This window comes from Athene noctua, chromosome 12 (genome assembly GCF_965140245.1).
Source record: "Athene noctua chromosome 12, bAthNoc1.hap1.1, whole genome shotgun sequence".
Classification (NCBI taxonomy): domain Eukaryota; kingdom Metazoa; phylum Chordata; class Aves; order Strigiformes; family Strigidae; genus Athene; species Athene noctua.
In genome coordinates, this window is record NC_134048.1 from 7,151,656 (window position 1) to 7,170,747 (window position 19,092).

The 19,092-nt window shown below is 37.3% G+C and overlaps 1 protein-coding gene across 4 annotated transcripts in view; it reads left to right on the forward strand.

The window, feature by feature from the left end:
* SLIT3 (slit guidance ligand 3) overlaps positions 1-19,092 on the forward strand; it is a 530,994-nt gene that overhangs the window by 30,961 nt on the left and 480,941 nt on the right. For all 4 annotated transcript variants that reach the window (XM_074915702.1, XM_074915699.1, XM_074915700.1 and 1 more), the window contains one exon: positions 254-325. In XM_074915702.1, the coding sequence (XP_074771803.1) occupies positions 254-325 (72 nt within the window). The remainder of the gene's footprint in view (positions 1-253; positions 326-19,092) is intronic.

Consider the following 19,092-nt stretch of genomic DNA (forward strand, 5'->3'; position numbering starts at 1 on the left):
CCAACACTATGAGCATTGTGGTTATGAAAGGTTAGGAACACAAATGTTTACCAAATCTGAAGGTCAGGAGGCAATTTTTGAGTCAGTTTCCTGTTAGTGACCAAGAGAAACTGCTGTTCTGTCCATACTTTTTTCATAATCTCTAATTATTACTGTTATTGGTACTTATGTGAAACTCAATTTTGTAGCATGTGTGAAGAGAAGTGGGGAAGCTCTGTTGTCTTAAAATTAACTGGTATTTCTGGAATTGCAGACACTTGGAAGAAAATCAGATTAGTGTGATAGAACGTGGAGCATTTCAGGATCTAAAACAACTTGAACGGCTGTAAGTATCTCTATTTATATGCCTATGGAAAATCAACAGTTTTTCTACCTCACGTAGAATGGTCATTCATATTTCATGAATGGTCATTCATATTTCATGATTACACAATGAATTTCTTTAAGAAAAAGAGAGAGATGAATACCTGCCTAAATTAAAGCATGCTCTTAAACATGGTTGGATTTATATTACGTGACAGCTAATACTTGAAATAAAATGTGGAATTGCTTGCCAAGAAAATAGAACTGTTGGTGACACCAACATAACATTCTCAAAAGGACGTTATCTGGGCAACTCTTAAAACTGATACGTAGCTGAGGAAAGATTTGTTAATAATAATTTCATATTTTATATATATTATATATTTGTATTTATTTAGATCTATAAAAACCTATGCTAATGGAATTTGAAGTTGTCTCTTGAGAACCACAGTATTTCTAAAACTGCCTTTAGAATTAATTTTCTGATTATCTTAATTTCCTTTAAAGTTGTGTAATGCTGCTGATACCAGTTGATTCCATGCAAGATGCAGTAGAGAAAAGACTGTAGATTTCCTTTGCTTTTGATAGCGATTACATATTTTCTTTTTTCAAAAAAGTGAATATACAAGGTCTCTAAATCCAGAATCTGATTAATAGGAAGCTACTGGCCCAACAAGAGTATAAACTTAAATATCAAAAAGTACAAAAATAATGGTATATCCAGGTGCTACTCTTAGTTGGGTTTAGTGTTTAGCATTATCGTGAAGCGAGGTTAATTTTGTCTGTTTATGATGGGAGCAAAACAAAATCTCTGTAATAATGAAATATTTATGGGAATTTTTCTTTGTTAGAGGTGGGTGACTAGAAAAAATGTCATGCTGGTTTGGAATGCCTGTTTGTTAAATGAAGGAGCAGGTTTTTTAATGCTTAATTGTTAACTTGGCTATCTGCAAGACATTTGTTGTAGGACTTGGTATTTTCAAATGGATATTTTCTGAAACAGCTTTCAAGAGTTAAGTTCCCGCTAGCAATTGTTCAAGAGAAGTCTGGAGTATTGAGCATATGCTGTTCTAAAACTGTTTCAAATGATTTTGGGATTAGATTTGCATTTACGTTGTTTAACTAGTGTGTTGAAATTTTTAAATTAATTCACTCGGGGTTTTTTGTCTTGAATTACAAAGCTCCTTTCATGGCAATAAGGGCGATTAAGTGTTAAATACGGATTACAACTCATTTTTACCTATATTTAATTAGAAAGCACTCTCAGGATCAGAGTTTTGCAATAGCTGATTTATTTCACATTTCTTGGGCAGTAAATAACCAACTTAAGATTCCAAAATTAAGCATAGCCTGATATTGTAGAAAACAGTGTCATCTTAGCGTATTGTTTTTTCTGTAGAGCCTGCTCTGTTAGGAAATGGGAATAATGTATTTTGTGAAACCAGAAGTTAGGAAATATGATACCTTTAATAGTGTCTATTTAAGTGTGTGATGTTTGAAAGTTTTTTTTTTTTTTTTTTTCCCCGGTGCAAATTCTTAACTTGGCCTGTTGACCATACTGCATCTCTGCTTCTCTTTTAGGATTGCCTGTCATTAAAATATTTCCTAAATGAATGTAGTATGAAAGAGAGGCCTGGAAACTTGCAACTTTTTTGGTATTTTAGCTTAAATCATTTTTAGGACAAAACTATAAATCTGTTTTTTTTTTTTTTTCATTTTGCTATGAGTCAGTAGGCTTTGGAGAATGAACTGTGGAAAGTTTGGCATAACTTATAAAGGCTAAATTGCAACATTTTAGGTAGTATTAAAGCTTTTTTATTAAGTATTGTCAAACATTGCAAAATGTTAATGAAGAAAGTATGCTGGTTGAATATTAAAAAAACTGGCTGTTTTCCATTTAATTTCTTTCAAATAACAAATAAAAATTGCTTATATTGCTTCGATTTTGGAATAAAGTTCTTTTTTGATCTATTGAAGTCGATGCAAAAGTAATCATTACCTTCTTTTTAAACAAAGCAGCTGCATTGGGTCAGACTTTAAAAAACAAGAGTGATTTCTATTTCTGGCAAAATACCATATATAAAGGTCTTTCATTCAAAGTAACAGTGGAAGTATATTGTTCCACTCCCCGCCCCCTCCCCGGGGTAATCATTCAAAGGGCATAGCATCAGGTGAATATTATTTTAGCTCAATGTATTTTCACTTGTCTGGATATTGAAGCAAATCCATCATTATTAACTGAGTGAATTAGCAGAATTTTGTTTGAAATGTCTTGCATAACAGTCGAAGTAAACTTTAAATAAAATATCTGTAGAGCTGTTAGCCACTGCTGCCAGAAGCACCATGATGATGGCATTCCAGTTATTTGGATTTTATTCTAATTTATTTTTTTTGAGAGAGATTAATGATCACAATACCAATGGAGCATCTAAAGGCATTATTTAGGTATAGGGCAGGATATTGTCAAAATTTTGTATTAGCTTAATGAAGTTTGGCAAGTATCAGTTGAAGGAAGCACATAATGCAAGAAACGACAGAGTACAAATTTGAGAAATTATGTGGAAAGTAGAAGCCACTTCTTATTCTGGCGTATTTATATTCAGCTTTCCAAATATGCAGGAATTTTGACCACTGCGTCTTAGCAAAATTCAGTGGCTTTAGTATAAGTTGTTCTGCCAAGTCCTAAGATTCAGAATTTTTGAGTGACCAGTGGTACTCACTATAGTGCAAAAACCAGAAATGCATCACTTATTCCGATGAGTTTCTATAGTTTATTCTACAACATAAAGATTAGTGGTGAGGTAGCTGACCACAGAAAGTCGAGCAGTTAAGAGACAAGAATAGATATAATCAGTGCATACAGCTTACTACCTTCTATATACTTGTTGCTGAGCCTCAGACAAACCAACAGTGACTTGTAAGTCTGAGGTGCCAGAAGGACTGTGGTACATCTCCTCTCAGGCTTGGTGCTTTTCCCAGATGTCTCTCGCTATCTTCTTTCCTTGAGCTCTGAAGTGCTTCTTTGCAAAAAATACTAATTGATGCTGAGTGATAGACTTTGAACAGATGCATATATCTGTCCTGCAATAAGTGTTTAAGAAGCTATGGAAATGTGCTGCTGAAGCTTGAAAGTCAGCTATAAATTTTGATAGTCCGCTCTCCTTGCCAGTAGCAGGGTAACAATTTTAGAACAACACCTGCTCCTGTTGGTGTACAGAAGGTTTACGAAATTGTAGTTTTTTATTTCTAGTTCCCTTCTGCAGTTTTTTCCTAATAGTTAACTTGAAAAGGTCTGACCTTGATCCTGTTTCCTGGTTTTGTTTTCTGTGGTTTGAAGTAGTGTGCATATGCCCATACAAACACAGTGCTATACAAGCACAATATGTTACACCCAAATTTATTTTGGATTTTAGCATGTCAGCTGTATGCTTTGCTATTAACACAGTGTATGATTTTAAGAGGAAATGATTATGAAGTTTCATGTGCAAAGAGGAGCAAGAAGAAAGGCGTACTGGTGGGCCTAAAAGATGAACTGAAGTTTCTTCCAGAGCCAGATGTATGTCACACATTTATGTGAAAAATGAGGCGGGATATAAGACACCAACTGATCCTGACTTTTCCACGGCCAACTGCCAGAAATTGTCACGTAGCTGTATTATCTTCAAAAGACTGGACTTTGGCTGATGGCTGTTCTTTCTACTCAAATTAGTGTCTTTAGCTAACATAAAAGATCTCAACATCTGAAAACACTAAAAATATGTTTTTGTTGTTTAAAGGAGGGGGGAAAAAATGTATAAGCATGGCCAAATCAACTCTCTTCGAAGTTGGGAAAAATAATTAGCTTTAAAAAAAAAAAAAAAAGAAGAAAAATCTAGAATCCAGTTTTTAACCCTAGCATATATATGTATGGTTTTGGGTTTGTGCGTGCTAAAACAGAGGTCAAAATGGAAATTGTAGTTGACCTTTTAACTGCAGGGATGCTCCTGTGCATTGAGTCTTTGTAAGCAGCTTCCTAAATGCTTGATTAAGGTATTAAAGTATATTTATTTGGCCTAGTGTACTGTAAAATTGCTATTAGTGACCAAAGATGCTAAGGAGAAGAATAAATTTTTATGTGATGCTTCACAATCTGGATTTCATAAATTGAGATTGAACAGGCTTTAAATAAATCATGTAATACAAAAAGCATCTTCCATAATTAACATGCTGAGTGGAAAGATTGCTAAGTGCTTCAGAGTAGCGGACAAAACAATAAAAGCATTGGACAGTTCTTTGCTGTTGTAAACAAAAGCTTATTGCAAATCTTTGGTAGCATGGACAAAAATCTATAGTGTTTATACAAGGCTTGCAGCGTGTGCAGTTGAAATGTTTTTCTGGAACTGCATACACTACACATATTTATGAAGCCATATGGATTTGTAAATATGTAAGGCAGTTTGAATGTAACCTTTCAGAAAAGAGCTTCATTGTTTTGTGTCTCCATTTCCCCATGACGTTATGGATAACTTATCTAATTGGAAATCAGTGCTCATAAAATGCTTATCTGGAAATGCTGGAGAACAAAGACATGCTAAAATGGATTTAGAGCTGTGGTCTGATATTTAATCAATTTTTTATTACTTGCATACTTCCCTATTCCTTTAACTGCCATGCATAAATTGGTGTAGTACCAGGTTTGCTACCAAGCTCCCCAGGAACAGGCAATGTTTTAGGAGTGAGCAATGATAGAGCCTTTGGTCTGTATTCTGCTACCAAGACAGCTCTTTATGCTGGCCTTTCTGCTCTAAGGAGGTTGTGAATGGTAAACTGGGGCCTCTAAAGGCATCGTGAAGTTCTGGTGTCTTTGCATTTCAGAGGGATGGATTTCTTTGCATTCATGCTAAAGATGATAGCATCCACCATTGACTCCTGAGGAACTGGGTGTAGCATATATAAAAACTTGTGCTAATCTTTCATATTGGGCCAAATTACTGCTGCAACAATCCACCATCAATAGGGTAAAATGACCTGTGCTGTCTAGTCCCAGATCACAGTCTCTGTGTCAGTGACGTCAGCTTTTATAAATGGGGGAAACCAGTTTCTAACAGAGTTTGCAAAACTTAACCACTCTTTGTGGGAGCTGGCAAAGAATATAAAAAAAACTCAAATTGATTGTGACACTTTGAGGTGTGTTCTTGGGAGTCTGTGTCTTTCAATACACTACACTTGTTCTCCTGATTTGAAGAACAGACTAGTACTTTGTTCTTGTGCTGCCTGCAACTGTGAGCTAGCAGTATGAAGCTCCTTGCTGCATTGGCTGATAACCAACATCAATAAATATTCCTTGTAGTCAGTATTTAATTAATATTGTTAATAATGTTTTCCCCCTATCTTCTGTGAAAATATTCCAGTTTAAGAAAAAAAACAAAGACCAAAAGTAATCCCATAACCAACATCTGAAAAAGCAGTCTCTTTTACTTAGTACTTTCAAGAAAAGTTTAGCATTGCCTTTCAAACGAGTGTCTGTGTGACTGTTAACACTGAGAAGTCCAACATGATGAGCTAGAATTGTTTTGTGTGTGAGTATCTGAAGGGGTGCTAATTGATTTTATTCCTGGATGCCAATGGCACAATCATGGAGAACAGAGCATGCTGTACTGCAGAATCTTCGTAGTATTTGAGTCACTTAATTTCTTTTTACTCTCCAGTTTGGGGTTTGGCCAAGGTTTCCCTCTCAGACAGTCTCTCTGAGAAATACATGGGGAAATGATGAATTTATTTTGAGTGGCTATTTGGTTTCATTTGCATGGATATAGCCTTATTACTTTCTTCAAACTGTGTTTTTGTGTTGTTTCGGTGTGTAGGTCTTCCCTTTCAGGTGGCCATAATGTAGTTTTTACTGCTTGGGCAAGGACCACATTATTGTAAGTACTTCATCTGAATATAATTTATGAACCCTGATAGCAGTAGAATAGCAGCAACACTCTCAAATAGCAGCTTTCAAAGTTCACGAGTTCCTTCATCAACTTAATGCACAAAACAAGTTCCACAGTTTGATCCTGATTCTGACTCAGAACCAGAAGTTTAGAGGAAGAGTAAATCTTTTCTGTCATTTGTACTCTGAAGGAGAGTGCACTTACTTTCTCTAGAGAGTACAGGAAATCATATTCCCTGTCTCTACCTTTTTTTTCTTGGTCTCAGAGAATGGTTATCCCAAAGTGACATCATGGGAGCTGTGTTTGAGTTCTAGTTCATGCTTGGCAGAAGCCAAGCCAAAGCTCTTTGATTTCCACTGTCCATGCAAAGAAAAAAAATTCAGTCCCTAAATGTTCATGTATTGAGGCTGTGTGCAAATTAATCAGTCACAGTGATATGCTGCATCTTCCTGTGGTATCGTGCAGTTCTCTGGGCACGAGAGGTGCCGCCTTGGGTTTCTTTTCTGAGCCTGGATTACTACAGGTTTTCCTGCTCTCTGTCATTACTTCTGCTTTCTCATTATTCCACCATGCTTATTGCACTGTGCAGTGCTAGCCTGAGTGCTGTGATATACTACCTTGAGTTGTCTTTTCATGTTTTGTAAAACCAGGGTGATTTGCTGTTCCCCACACAGCCAGCATCTTACCACAGAGCTGTTCTGCTGTCTTTTGTGTATAGCTAGGTCAGAGCTAGTCTACACCAATGCTTTTCCTTTTTTCTAAGGTGAAAGTGTTTCTGCCTGCTCATGGGCTGGGTATCATCTTCACTTTAAAATGTGATATTTATGACTTGTTCTTGGAGCTGACAGTCTCTTCTCTGAATACAATCTTCGAGCTCTCCATGAAATCTTCCCAGTTATACCAGTTGTCCAAACCATAGGTATCATTTCCAGCCAGATGAAACGTTTTGGAACTGACTTGTCTCATTTGATTGGCTGAACTCTGAGCCAAGACCTCAAGCCTTGTCCCTTCTTTCTGAAAAAGCAACTGGTATGAATTTGTCTCTCGTGCTGTTGGAGTTATCTGTAAAATAACCTGGATGGTAAAAATTACTCTGTTAGCAGAGTGGCTGAGACCCAAGCCACTCCATCTCTCATCACCCTTATATATCCTTCCAGAAAACTGCTTCATGGGCAGTTTTAATCCAGATGCTCACTCTGAGTAGTTGTAGAAGCACCTTATGAGCTTGAGTGACTGCGAGATAATACAGTATGTGCAGTTCAGGGTTGAAGAGGGAAATGGGGAGAGGAGGAGGAATAGGGAAATCCTAAAATGTTGGACCTCGTAAAAGACTAAAATAGAAGTTCACAAATGGTCATCACAAGGCTGACTGTGTTCAGGAAAGAGATATCAATTGAGAGCCACTAAATATGCAAAATCTTCATCCAGTGAAGCAATCTAGCTGGAAAAGGTTGAAAGCTATCAAAGCTGGTAGAGGAGTATCATCATTCTTGCCCTATGATTATGCCTCTGTATATATCCGTGTATTGGCACTGTTGGGAACAGGATGTTGGTCTAGGTGGGCTGTAAGTCATTTCTAGTACTGGATATTCTCTGATTTTTCTTCTGTTGCAAAAAACTAAACCGCTTCTTTAGCATCTCTTCCAAACCTTATTGTGCGTCTATTGAACTAGGTGCCTATAATTTAGATATTAGCGATCTTTTAATGGAGAGAACTAACACTTCAGAAAGTTCCGCTGCTTTTTCATCTCTGGAGCAGAGGTGTTTAATGGACCAGCTGCCCTTCACCCCACAAAGCAGCTCACGCTGGATATCTGACTTTAAGGGAGTGCTGTCAAGTCACCAATAAGTAATCCCTGTTTCCTCTTAAGACTTGTCTAAAAAAACCTAGGCAAAATCAGTAGCTTCCCTGAGAAATATGAATGATAATGAGAAGGTAAAATAATAGGTACAAATTTTAGTCAAGAGTGTGATGGAAACTGCTCTACAAGATGCAAATTGTGGATTACCTGATGTTGATACCTCAGTTTACATTTAAAGTCACGTAGGACAAAAACAGTTGCAAGAACATGGTAGTTCTTGATATATATATGTATGGTGTGTCTGTGTGTTTACAAATAAAAAGCAAAATAGTAAAGTAGATACTGAGTGTGAATAGCACACTTCAGTAAATCATTGAGGATGAATGTAAGTACTACATCTTATCGAGTCACATCTGCTCAAGCTGACGACTCACCTTTATTAATTCTTGGAAGGAAAGAAGGAAGCTCATTAATTTTGTATTGCTTTTGATTCAGCTTTATGTGCTGCTCTTGGCTCCAGCAGCCAAAGTAAATGTTCCCAAGATATGGCTCACATACTTTACTTATCTGTCAGTGCTGTACACTGGCTACTCATGAAGATTTCCCTGAAATATATTTTTCTTAAACTACTTAATTGTCAGTAATTTAATAATTTAACTTTAGTTATTGGTGTAAATGGCATACCAGTTATGGTCAGGATGGTCAGGAAAGACTCTTTTTTTAAAAGAATATAGAATATCTCTCTTTTCACACAATTCAGATATACAGTTAATATAAAATTGTTGTGAGGGGAAGGGAATTCACAACTAATAGTCCAAAAAGTTGTTCTTGCTGGAAAGGAATGTTGTGTAAGATCTCCACTACATACATTTCCATATAGAGTCAAACTTATCACAAGAGTTAAAAACTGAAATTCATGTATGGCCTATTTCATGCAGATACCCAGTTCATATAGTGAATAAGGTATGCTATCATTTATACTAAATTTTCAGGAAAATGTTACTTTATTTTGGATACAGTAGAATGATACTGTCCAGTAACAAGAAATAATTTTTCATATGTAGAGTGAGTAGTAAATGCACATCCCGAAATGAAGTCCACTTAAAGTTTTTAGATCATATTAATATTTTGGAAGTCCAAAATACATGAATTTCCTTTTGCATTTCGTTTATTTTTTAAAATCTAGTTAAATTTTCAGTTTTAGCCTTTCCTTGAGATTGTGCTGCTGTTAAGTGTTACCCGGTAGTCCAGCTGTGTGGGATGTTGATTGCTGTGGCCCTGGCCCATTAAAGCTTTGTAACAACTAGCTGTTGGCCAATTCAGATGCCAGTGCAGCTTTCTTAAAAAGGTGTGCCACTGGGCTGAGGTATCATTATAACTTTGAAACTAAAAAATTCACAGAATTCACAGAATTTTTCAGAAAGACAAAATAGAAAGTTTTTTTGGGGGGGCAAACAACTAAAATCCTAAGAATATATATTATGTTCAAGGTTAGAACTTTATATTATGTAATATAATTGTACAGTAGGATGAGCATGAAATATATACATGCTTCTGTAATGCCTGTGTCTCGGTATCTTAAGATTAATTAATGTTTACTTGTTCATGTCAATAGGGGCTCCAGGTAGAACTTGGTTTTTGGGGGAGACACAGTGGTTCAAGTATAAGTATAGATCACTAATGTAGTAAGACTGTGGAAAAAATAATAAGCATGATACAACTTGTAGAAGCAAGACCTGGTAATTCTGAGAGGCACCCAGTCTGCATTTTGTCTATGCAGAAATTTAGTGTCCTGTTTAGTGTCTTAATAAAGCTGGCTGCATTTCTATTTCAAAGTATTTAAGTAGTTTAAGCCATATTGTGAAAAGGTCAGATAATTTTTAGAAACATCATTGGAAACATAACTCTTCTAGAAGAGTAAGGATAAGCTTTAAAAAAAAATTTGAGGCTTTTTTTTAGGCATATTTTGTCATTCTGTGGGCGCTGCATACTTAAAAAACAGTAATGCTTAGCCTTTTTTTCTGTGACCATGGTATTACCTTGGGTGAGACATCTACAATTTGAACTTTGATATTAGTTTTTTGCCTTATTTTAAAGCATATAACTTTAGCTTTTATTGAAATATGTGTAATTGTCTTTGTACACAGATGAAGCATTGTTTGATGTGCATACACATTATGAGCTTGGAAATAGTTTATGTTTTTTATGATCATTTGAGAAGACAGTAAAAATTGCCTTGTCCTTCTTTTATTACCCTATTAAAAATATGGCAAACTGTCGGTTTGCCACAAAATTCTGTGACTGTTGCATTTGAAGTTTCAGGACTCAAAGTAATTGCAGATTAATTAAAGAAAGAAATCCACAGTGAACTTGGTAAAACTTGCTCCATGTCTATCAACAGTAGATTTGATAATGTGTGTGTCCTTGCTGTCATGGTTTGAGCTCAGAGGACAACTGAGCACCACTCAGCTGCTCACTCTTCCCTTCCCCCCTGTGCTGGGAAGCAGAAAATTAAGCAAAGGCTTGGGATTTGAGGTAAGGACAGAGAGGGATGTCTCATCTGTTATGGTCAGGGGCAAAAGATGGACTCCTTAGGGGAAGGAAAAAAAGAACATGGGTATAATACAGACTGTTAACAGTAAGACCATGTAACAGATGGAGTAGGACCATGATAGAAGCATTACCACATCCTCAGAACACCCCCCCCATCCCTCTCTCCTTCCCAGGCTGAGCTTTGCTCCTGCTCTCTCTGCCTACTCCTCCCGCAGCGGCACAGGGGGCAGGGAATGGGGCTGCAGTCAGTCCTGCTGCTTCTTCCCCCTCGGGGCAGGGCAGGGGACCTGGCATTCCTCCCCTGCCCTGGCGCAGCCCCCCTCTCTCAGGAGAGGGTCCTCCACAACCCAGCTCCAGCACGACCCACTCCCACGGGCGTGTGGTCACCCCCGCGCGTTGCAATCCACAGCAGCGGGGCCTTCTTCCCACGGGGTCCCGGCCTCTCCCGGCGTGGGGCCCCCCCAGGCTGCAAATGGGTCTCTGCTCCACCACAGACCCCTGGGGGTGTCAGGGGGCGGCCCTGTCCTCTTGCCACGGGATGTACAGGGGAGTCTCTGCTCCGGCGACCTCCCCTCCTCCTCCTCCCTTCCACTGGCCTCAGCGTTCACACAGATGTTCTCCTTGCGACTCTTCCTCACAACTCCCACCACTCCTCTCAGGTTCCCTTCTTAAATATGTTATCACAGAGGCGCAGCTAATTGACCCGGCCTTGGTGCAAAGGCGGGTCCGACTTGGAGCCTGGGGAGCTTCAAGAAGCTTCTCCCAGGGGGCCACCGCTGTAGCCCCTTCCCCTGCTAACAGAAAAAACCCACCACTCAAACTAGGACACTTGCACATCGTATAGGCACTTCTTTTGGAACTGTGTTGATGTGACTAGCACAAACATACTTAAATGGTGGAAATTGCATGTTTTGCCTTCTACTGTTAATAAGTACTTTGCATAAATATTGTGCATGCAATTTGGAGATAAAATGGAAGGAATGGGTAAAAAGGAACAAGTGTATGTTTTGATCAACTGATGGTTTGTAAGGCCCCTGCTATCTGCTGCTGCTTTGTGTTTCTATTGGACCATCTTTATTTAGCAAAAAATTTCCTAAGCCTGTAGTAGTGATAAACTAGTTCAAAGATTAATCCCTCCCACTCTCTTGTCCATAAGTCAAGTGAGCAAGAACAATCTTTCTCTGTGCTTATTTTTACAGGACTGTTGCTGGAATAATTTTTTTAATGATACAGTAGCTATCACTTTCTTATCCTTTGGGGACTGTTCAGTGAGCAGAGCAGTTATGAGAAACCACTTAAAATGATTCTTTGAAGATATGTGGGTTTGCAGATGTGTAGTGGTTGTATCTTCTAACTGGGTATATTCATTTAGGAAAATAATAGTGCCTGATAATTGTGTTTGTGTACTGTGGCCTCCTAGAGGGCACTAATATCCTCAGACTTCATAGTTTACTAGGTATGTCTGTAGCACGTAATTATATGGTTACATGTTACTCAGTCATTGCTGGACAGCCAAATTTTTTTTGTTATTGCTGATGCAAGAGTGAGCCTTTTATTTCCTTTGTAAACATTAAAACAAAAAAAAAAATTGGCACTTTTCTGAAGGAAGCCATTAGCAGCTCTGTCAATAGGTCTGCACAGGAGGAATCCAAACACAAGAAAAGTGCAAGAGAGGCAAAGGGCAGCTACCAAGAAAGCAGGATGCATGCTTCAGTGAATTGGATTTGGTTTGCATTAGTACATCTGACCAGGGCTACAAAACAAAGAGGTTTATTTTAACAACATGAAAATAAACGAGCCTGATTTCATCAAAAACATTTTCATAGTAGGTCACTGACCTATAAGAACTCATGGAAAAACAAATTCGGGTCTCATTTATGTAGACAAGAGGTTCTGTAACCTCAGGATTCTTAAGCTTCTGAAAGCTACGGTTACAAAGCCAATGGAATAATGACACTTCCACTACAATGTAACAGTAATTCAGTTGGAATAGCTGCTGAGCATTGAACATTACACCAGAGTTTTTAAACATTATTCTTTTCTGTGGCTTGCTTGTTTGATTTTTAGCAGGTTTTTTTTTATAGCTCATGAAGATTTATGAGAGTATTTGCTTACGCAAAACACTTAAGTATTTAGCAGTCATTTCTCCAGGATCTGTAGGAAATACTTAAAGATATGTGTTAACGTTGGGTAAGAACTGCTGCAGCGCTGGTCTGAAATAATTTCGATGAACTTTGTTTATCTTAAAAAATTCGATCAAAAGGGTTTTGCTTCTTTGAGCTTCCTCATATTAGAAGGATTATACTGCTTGCCATCTTAGAAATGCTATGAATTATTGGCTGTGTTTCATGCTGTCAAACATTAGCAATCCTTAGATAATCTTGTTCTTAAGTGAAATTATGATGAATTCCAAGTACTTAACATCTTTTTTGAGAACCTGTGAATATGTAGCTCTTGAAGCTTTTCCGTCCTTGTTCAGACCAGTACAGTCTTGATCTTGATTTTCACCTGGCACAACTCCATTTTAAATGTGTCTATTGAGATGGAGTTCACCTGAAGCTGCAGTCTTCCATATAGAACAGAAAAAACTATGTTGGCTTATAGTTAACTTAATGCTAGTATTATGTTCTTAGTTGCTTGGAGATGATCTCTTCTCTAGACCTTTCTCTTTGTGTCAAGGTGTTACAGTATGAGGATTGCAGGAAGAGGAGAGGATTCTAGGGTTCATGCTGATGTTATGGATATTATGTACACTTTTAAAATTTTGGTTTTGATAATTGAGTGTGCTAGGTGTATTAGGAATTCAGGAGAAATGGGAACTGCTAGATACTGAAGCACTTCAGAAGAACTGACCCTTCTATTTCATAAGTTGCTGGGAAAGTGGATCAGAGGTAATTATAACAGAAATTGGGTGCACTTAATTTTTAGATGCGAGCTTCTTTAATGACGATGCATTTTTGTGGCTGGTTACCCCTTGTCGTTTCCTAGCGAGAAAATGTCCATTGAATGAGTTGTAATAGGTAATTCCCACATGCTTATGATAAAGCAATTACAAGAGCTGCTTTTTTTGTTCTCAAATTTAAGTCAAGTGCACAGTGTGCTCTTTGTTCCACTTAATTTTTTCCTTATATTCATTCTGTTAGCTTTGGAGGGTGCATCCTTTGTTAAGTATCCAGTTTGATTTCAGGCAGGAGATGATTCTGTTAGTCTTCCTTTTTTAATAGCTCTGTTTGGCATATAGCCCCTGGGAGGAAAGAGTAACCCATTGCCACAGAAGCATTCTTTACTATATATGGAGAGGCGTGGTGAGCCGGGCTGGTATCGAGTTATTAAAACAGATCAAATAGAAACAGTGTTCTACTTATTCTGGTAAAAATTGCAATAGTAGTTGTACTTGCAAGTTTTCTTGCTAATTATTCACAGCTATTTCTGACTTCTGGAAATGGTTAGTTTGATTAATATAAACTTTTAAGACTTGTCAGCAGGGGCAACATGGCTTGGAGATGTGCATGCTAAAATTCACTTTTTGCTTTCTTCATAGGGTTTCAGCCCTGACCTGGAGAGCTTACTCTCTGGTGTAAGAAAACGTTTTCACCATGTCTATTTATATCACTCTCACTGTCTTTATAAAAAATGAAGTATTAGAAATGGTGGACATTTAAGGATACTGCAATAGATTATTTCTGTTCCTTGGATAGAGTCCTATTGTTTTCACATAGTCTGTGGAGGAATAATGATCAGGTAACTACGCTTTTTCTCATTCTGTATTAGGGTCTTGAAGATACAAAAATTGGAAGTTTTTGTGTGAATTCCTAAATTTTTTTTTAGCTTTTAAATAAGACAACTTAGTAAATGCAGAAACTGAGAAGTAGGCAGCTTCTGCAGAGACTGTCTCTATGTTTGAGGGTTTATTGATCAAGTCTTTTTGAATTTATTTGAATGATAGTTAAGAGAAATTGTAAATTCTTGTACACTAAAGGCTAATAAAGGCAGATACAAGCTACACTCCTGCATGAATGTAACAAATTGGTTTTAATAAATATACTGTTGAGTTAAGAAATAGTCCATGTACTTTTGCTTGCTAATTCTGGTTTTACAGAACTCTATTGCTGTTGACATTGTCATTAATAAATGCCTTCTGGTACTTAGGTTTCTCTATTCCCTTGAGTTGAGTTGGTGCTAATGCTTCTGTCCATTTCTCTATGATGTAGGACATCTCTAAGACACATGTGCATGTTATTAGACCTTTTTTGCTTTTTCATGTTGGCTTTGTGAAAATTTTTATATTTAAACCTGTTCCTCATGCTTTTTTTTTGTCTATATTCCTAGTTCATTCCTAGCCAGAGGACATCTGTGTATGCTTATATACTGGCTCTATCCTCCATCTTAATGTCTTTTTTTTTTTATGTGAAGGGGTCCTAAAAAAAAAGGAAGTATTCTTACACTGAAAAATAAAAAGTGTTACAGAGCTACCAGTTCAAATGCTGCTTCTTTGTACAAAGAAATGTAGTCTGTTTCTGACAGAGGGTAGATAATCTTTTTCACTCTAATGAGAAGTTACTAATAAAGGTTATTACTTCTGACAGCTTTGAAAATGTGAACTAGGACCACCCAGTCTGTTATGTTTGTAATAAGGAATCTCTAAGTTGTAGCTATTGTAAACAGTTTTCCTTCAAAAAACAGTCCCTTAGCGACATAAAGGGGCATCTCTCACGGTTTTTGGAAGAGCTTCTGTACTAATACATCACATAAACAAAGAAGTTAATTTATTCCACACCATAATCCTGTAATATGGTTGTACTGAGCTTCCTTATAGCGACCTTACTGAAATTCCATTATATGTTGTCTGGCTTTATTTCCTAGTGTAGTAATATAAAGAGGTGCTGACAAAGTAATGGACAAGGTTGACTTTTTAAACGGGTGCTGTATCTTGACTTTTCTCCCTTACGAAAAGGAAGTGATACAAAGCAAAGGAAGAAGTTACATTAATGACAGCGACATATTTCTTGATGCTAATAGGATTTTCTGGTGAAGCCATTGAATGTGCTCCTGCTTTACTGCTTCCCAAGTCAGTGATGTTTAAAAGAGAAAACTTAGTAACTCCTTAGAGTTCAATAACTCCTGTCTTTCTGTCTAAGTCTCCTGTTATGCATTAATTCATTTTTATTGCTTCTTGGTTATGCCCAAGCTTGTGATGTAACTGCTTCCCCCTTAAAGTCAGTCATAGAAACTACTTCAACTACATCATGTTCCCTGAAGCTGTTCTCCAAGGACAATGCCATAGAGCTCTTAATAACAAAGGAGAAAAAGCTAGCTTGTTTATTGGCAAAAATGAGACCCAGATGTTCTGAGTGTGAAACAAAATAAATGACCAAATTGGGGAGTGAACCCAGAGTTACTTGGATAATTTCTGGATGTTAAAGGCTGGAGTACCAGGACTACTGCCTTAAAGCTATCTGTTTTAAAAATTTAGAAGCACTGTTATTTTGAATTTTTGTTGGAGAACAAGTTGTATAATAGGTAGCAATGCAAACATATATGTTAAAACAAACTTGAAAGTTGTTGAACTTGTGTGGAAAGGAACAGAGTACTACTTACTTCATGACAAACATGCAGTAGTTTGGTTTGGTAGTAAAGCTGTCAATACTCAGTAGAAAAGCAGACACAGAATTTGGAGGCCAATGGGTATCACACACATTCATAGGGTTAAAACTAGATAATTACTATCCTCAAAGAGACAATAATAAAACTGGCAGTTTATATCCTAGCCTGTGTATCAGTTTAAATTTCTGGGTGGAATGTGTTCGGTAATATACAAGAATGGTATTAGTACATATAATACTGCAAGTCATTTTAAATGGAAAGCAAAGATTTATATGAGAGCTTTTTGTTGTGAGATCTTCTAGTAGAAGCCAAGCCCTTCCCTTTTTCTTCTATAGCCATGTAAATTTGGTGATTTTTTACTCATGCTTTGAATTGATTTGCTGTTCGCAGGAAGCATGTTTCATTGATGTTATGGTATACAAAATTTTCAAACCAAGTCAGTAGCATAATGAGAAATTAAATTGCCTTGGAAAATAGCACAATTTCCCAAGTTTGAATAAATAACACTTGCATTGCTTTTACATTGGGCTTTTATATTGATTACATACTCCATTGGAAGGAGTGGAGTACCTCCTGGGGGCTTTGAAGAGAGCGTGGAGGAAATTTCTCATGTGGTTAGTGGGGATCCCCTCACTGTAACTGCAGAAAAGGAGTTTTGGGTTTCCTTGGTTTGCTTCTTAGAGTAAAACGGTTCTGCAGCTGTGAGAACAAAGAATGAAGCTGAAAATACCGCTTCTAAAAATACTGGATTCAATTGCATTTGGTATGATCTGTTAATGTTGCTACTTTGTCAGACTCACACTAGGCATGTATTTGTACACCTTGTGTGTAAATAAATGAGAGAAGTCACTATGAAAATACCTTAAATCTACCTGTGCTATGTTGCAAATTATAAAAAAATATATTCACTCACAGAGAAATAGTGATGTGTGAGCTGAAAAAAAATCAGGGAGTGTAGTTGCATTCAACCCTTTACAAATCAATTGTGTAAGGAATGCATAGGTCTGTGAGATTTAAAATGTTCTTTCACCTGTTTATTTAACTTCTGAACCCTGAAATTCTTCTGAACTTTTTGAAGTCTTCTAATGGTGATACAAGCCTTGGGAAGGAAGGTGTATTTTGCATTACAGTGTAATAAGGGCATTACACTGTGTGATTGTTGAAATTGTCTTCTCCTTCATAACTTGTTGTAGCAAAGAATCAGGTTTTTCTTGGAAAAAAGATTAAAATGGTTGCAAGCTGAGCAAGTTAAATGCTTTAATATGTGTGGCTGAAGAGGTAGATAAAACACCCAGTAATTTTACAATAATGCAAACTGTCTCCTATGGTGGAAAGTGTAAAGACCTGGGAAGTTGCTGTTCCAGTATGTGTCTTGTTATTTCCCATCTATACTGACCATGTCTCTGACATAGATTAGATATAGCTCCTGTTTGCTTTTCTTGTGAGTGGAACTCCATGGGACAACAGTACCCAAACTGGATATGACCCTTCCAATTGTGTAAACATGAAGAACACGGCTGAAGTCAGTACCCCAAAGACAGTTTCTCCTCCAAGAAAACATGGCCTCTGGCTTGAAAACAACTTGAAAATTTACCTATCAAAATTGAAGTTCTTTTCTTGGCTTCTGGATAACTTCTGGATGAGTAAAGGAATAAACCAGAAATATAGTAAAGGTAAAAATAACCCTTTTAAAATGTAGGTCTCTTCTCTCTTTATTTTGTAGAGTGGTCCTGATAAAGGTCTTCAGTCTGCCTCCAGGCTGGTAGCGTTGGCTCTTTCCAAGCTCCAGTGGTTCTTTCTTACTCTTTTCTTTAGTAGTCAGGGGAATCTTAACAGTTAAATTTCTCTCCTATCCCAGCTTCAGACAGAGGAAGAAATAGTATTAGCCTGGTTGGAGCCAGGAAGGCAGGAATTTCACAGTTAATAACTTCTCCTTGTTTTTTTAAGGGCCCTTGATAGTCCATGATTGACATTGATGTTGTTTCCCTCTATCCCTTTGCCTTCAGGACATAGGAGCCCCCAAATGGGCAGTAGGCCGTGGGAGGAAGGGGAGAAACTGGTGCTTGTTATGTATATGAGCAAAATATTTTTGAGAGGTGAGAGGGAGTGTTTGTCCTTTGTTGAAACAGTTTTTGAAACTGTGTGGCTGCGTTAAAGAAAACAATAATAAACTGGAGAACGGTGTTGCATGTGTACCTCTTGTGACTTCTAAAGGTCACAGATTTCTATAAATCTGCAATTTAGGCCATCGGAATCATAAGAATATGCAGTTTGTAACACGATAAAGCTGTGAAGTATAGACATTTAAGGCATCAGCATCCAGTATAACTAGGAGGGGCAAAAGACCTTACTTGGAGGCATGTGAGACTGTTGGAGTTGGGACACAAGGGCTTTTGCTGAGATAAAATGAGAAGGAAATAAAGTTCATAGAGTTGTTTACGCAGATACATGGACATGCCTGTATACACGCGTACACATACACCTATCTCTTGATTGCAGCTGTAGTTACGAATCTTTTACTTTGCTTCTTGATGTTCAAATGGTCTTTTTATGCCTTACGTTGAGAACACACTGAATTTGTGCAACAGGCAAACTTCACAGTCTAAGAGACTTTGTGGAAGTGCTTTGAATAGAGGCTTAAAATCTACACTTGTATTGTTGAGTATAAATTAAAATTTCTAGTAGTGAGTTTAAACTCTTTCCTGATGAAACTGAACAGAAAAAAAAAAAGTAGCAAAAGACAGAAGTTTAATGGCCATACCAGATCAAACCCAAAGTATGAGTAAGCCAGTATCATGTCTTCAGTTGAAACTCTCTTAAGGAAGAGCAAATGAAGAAAAATCAAAAATATAAATTATATTGTGGCAGAGATCACTGGTGTCATTAGTTGGGTCATTGTAATTGATATTAATGTT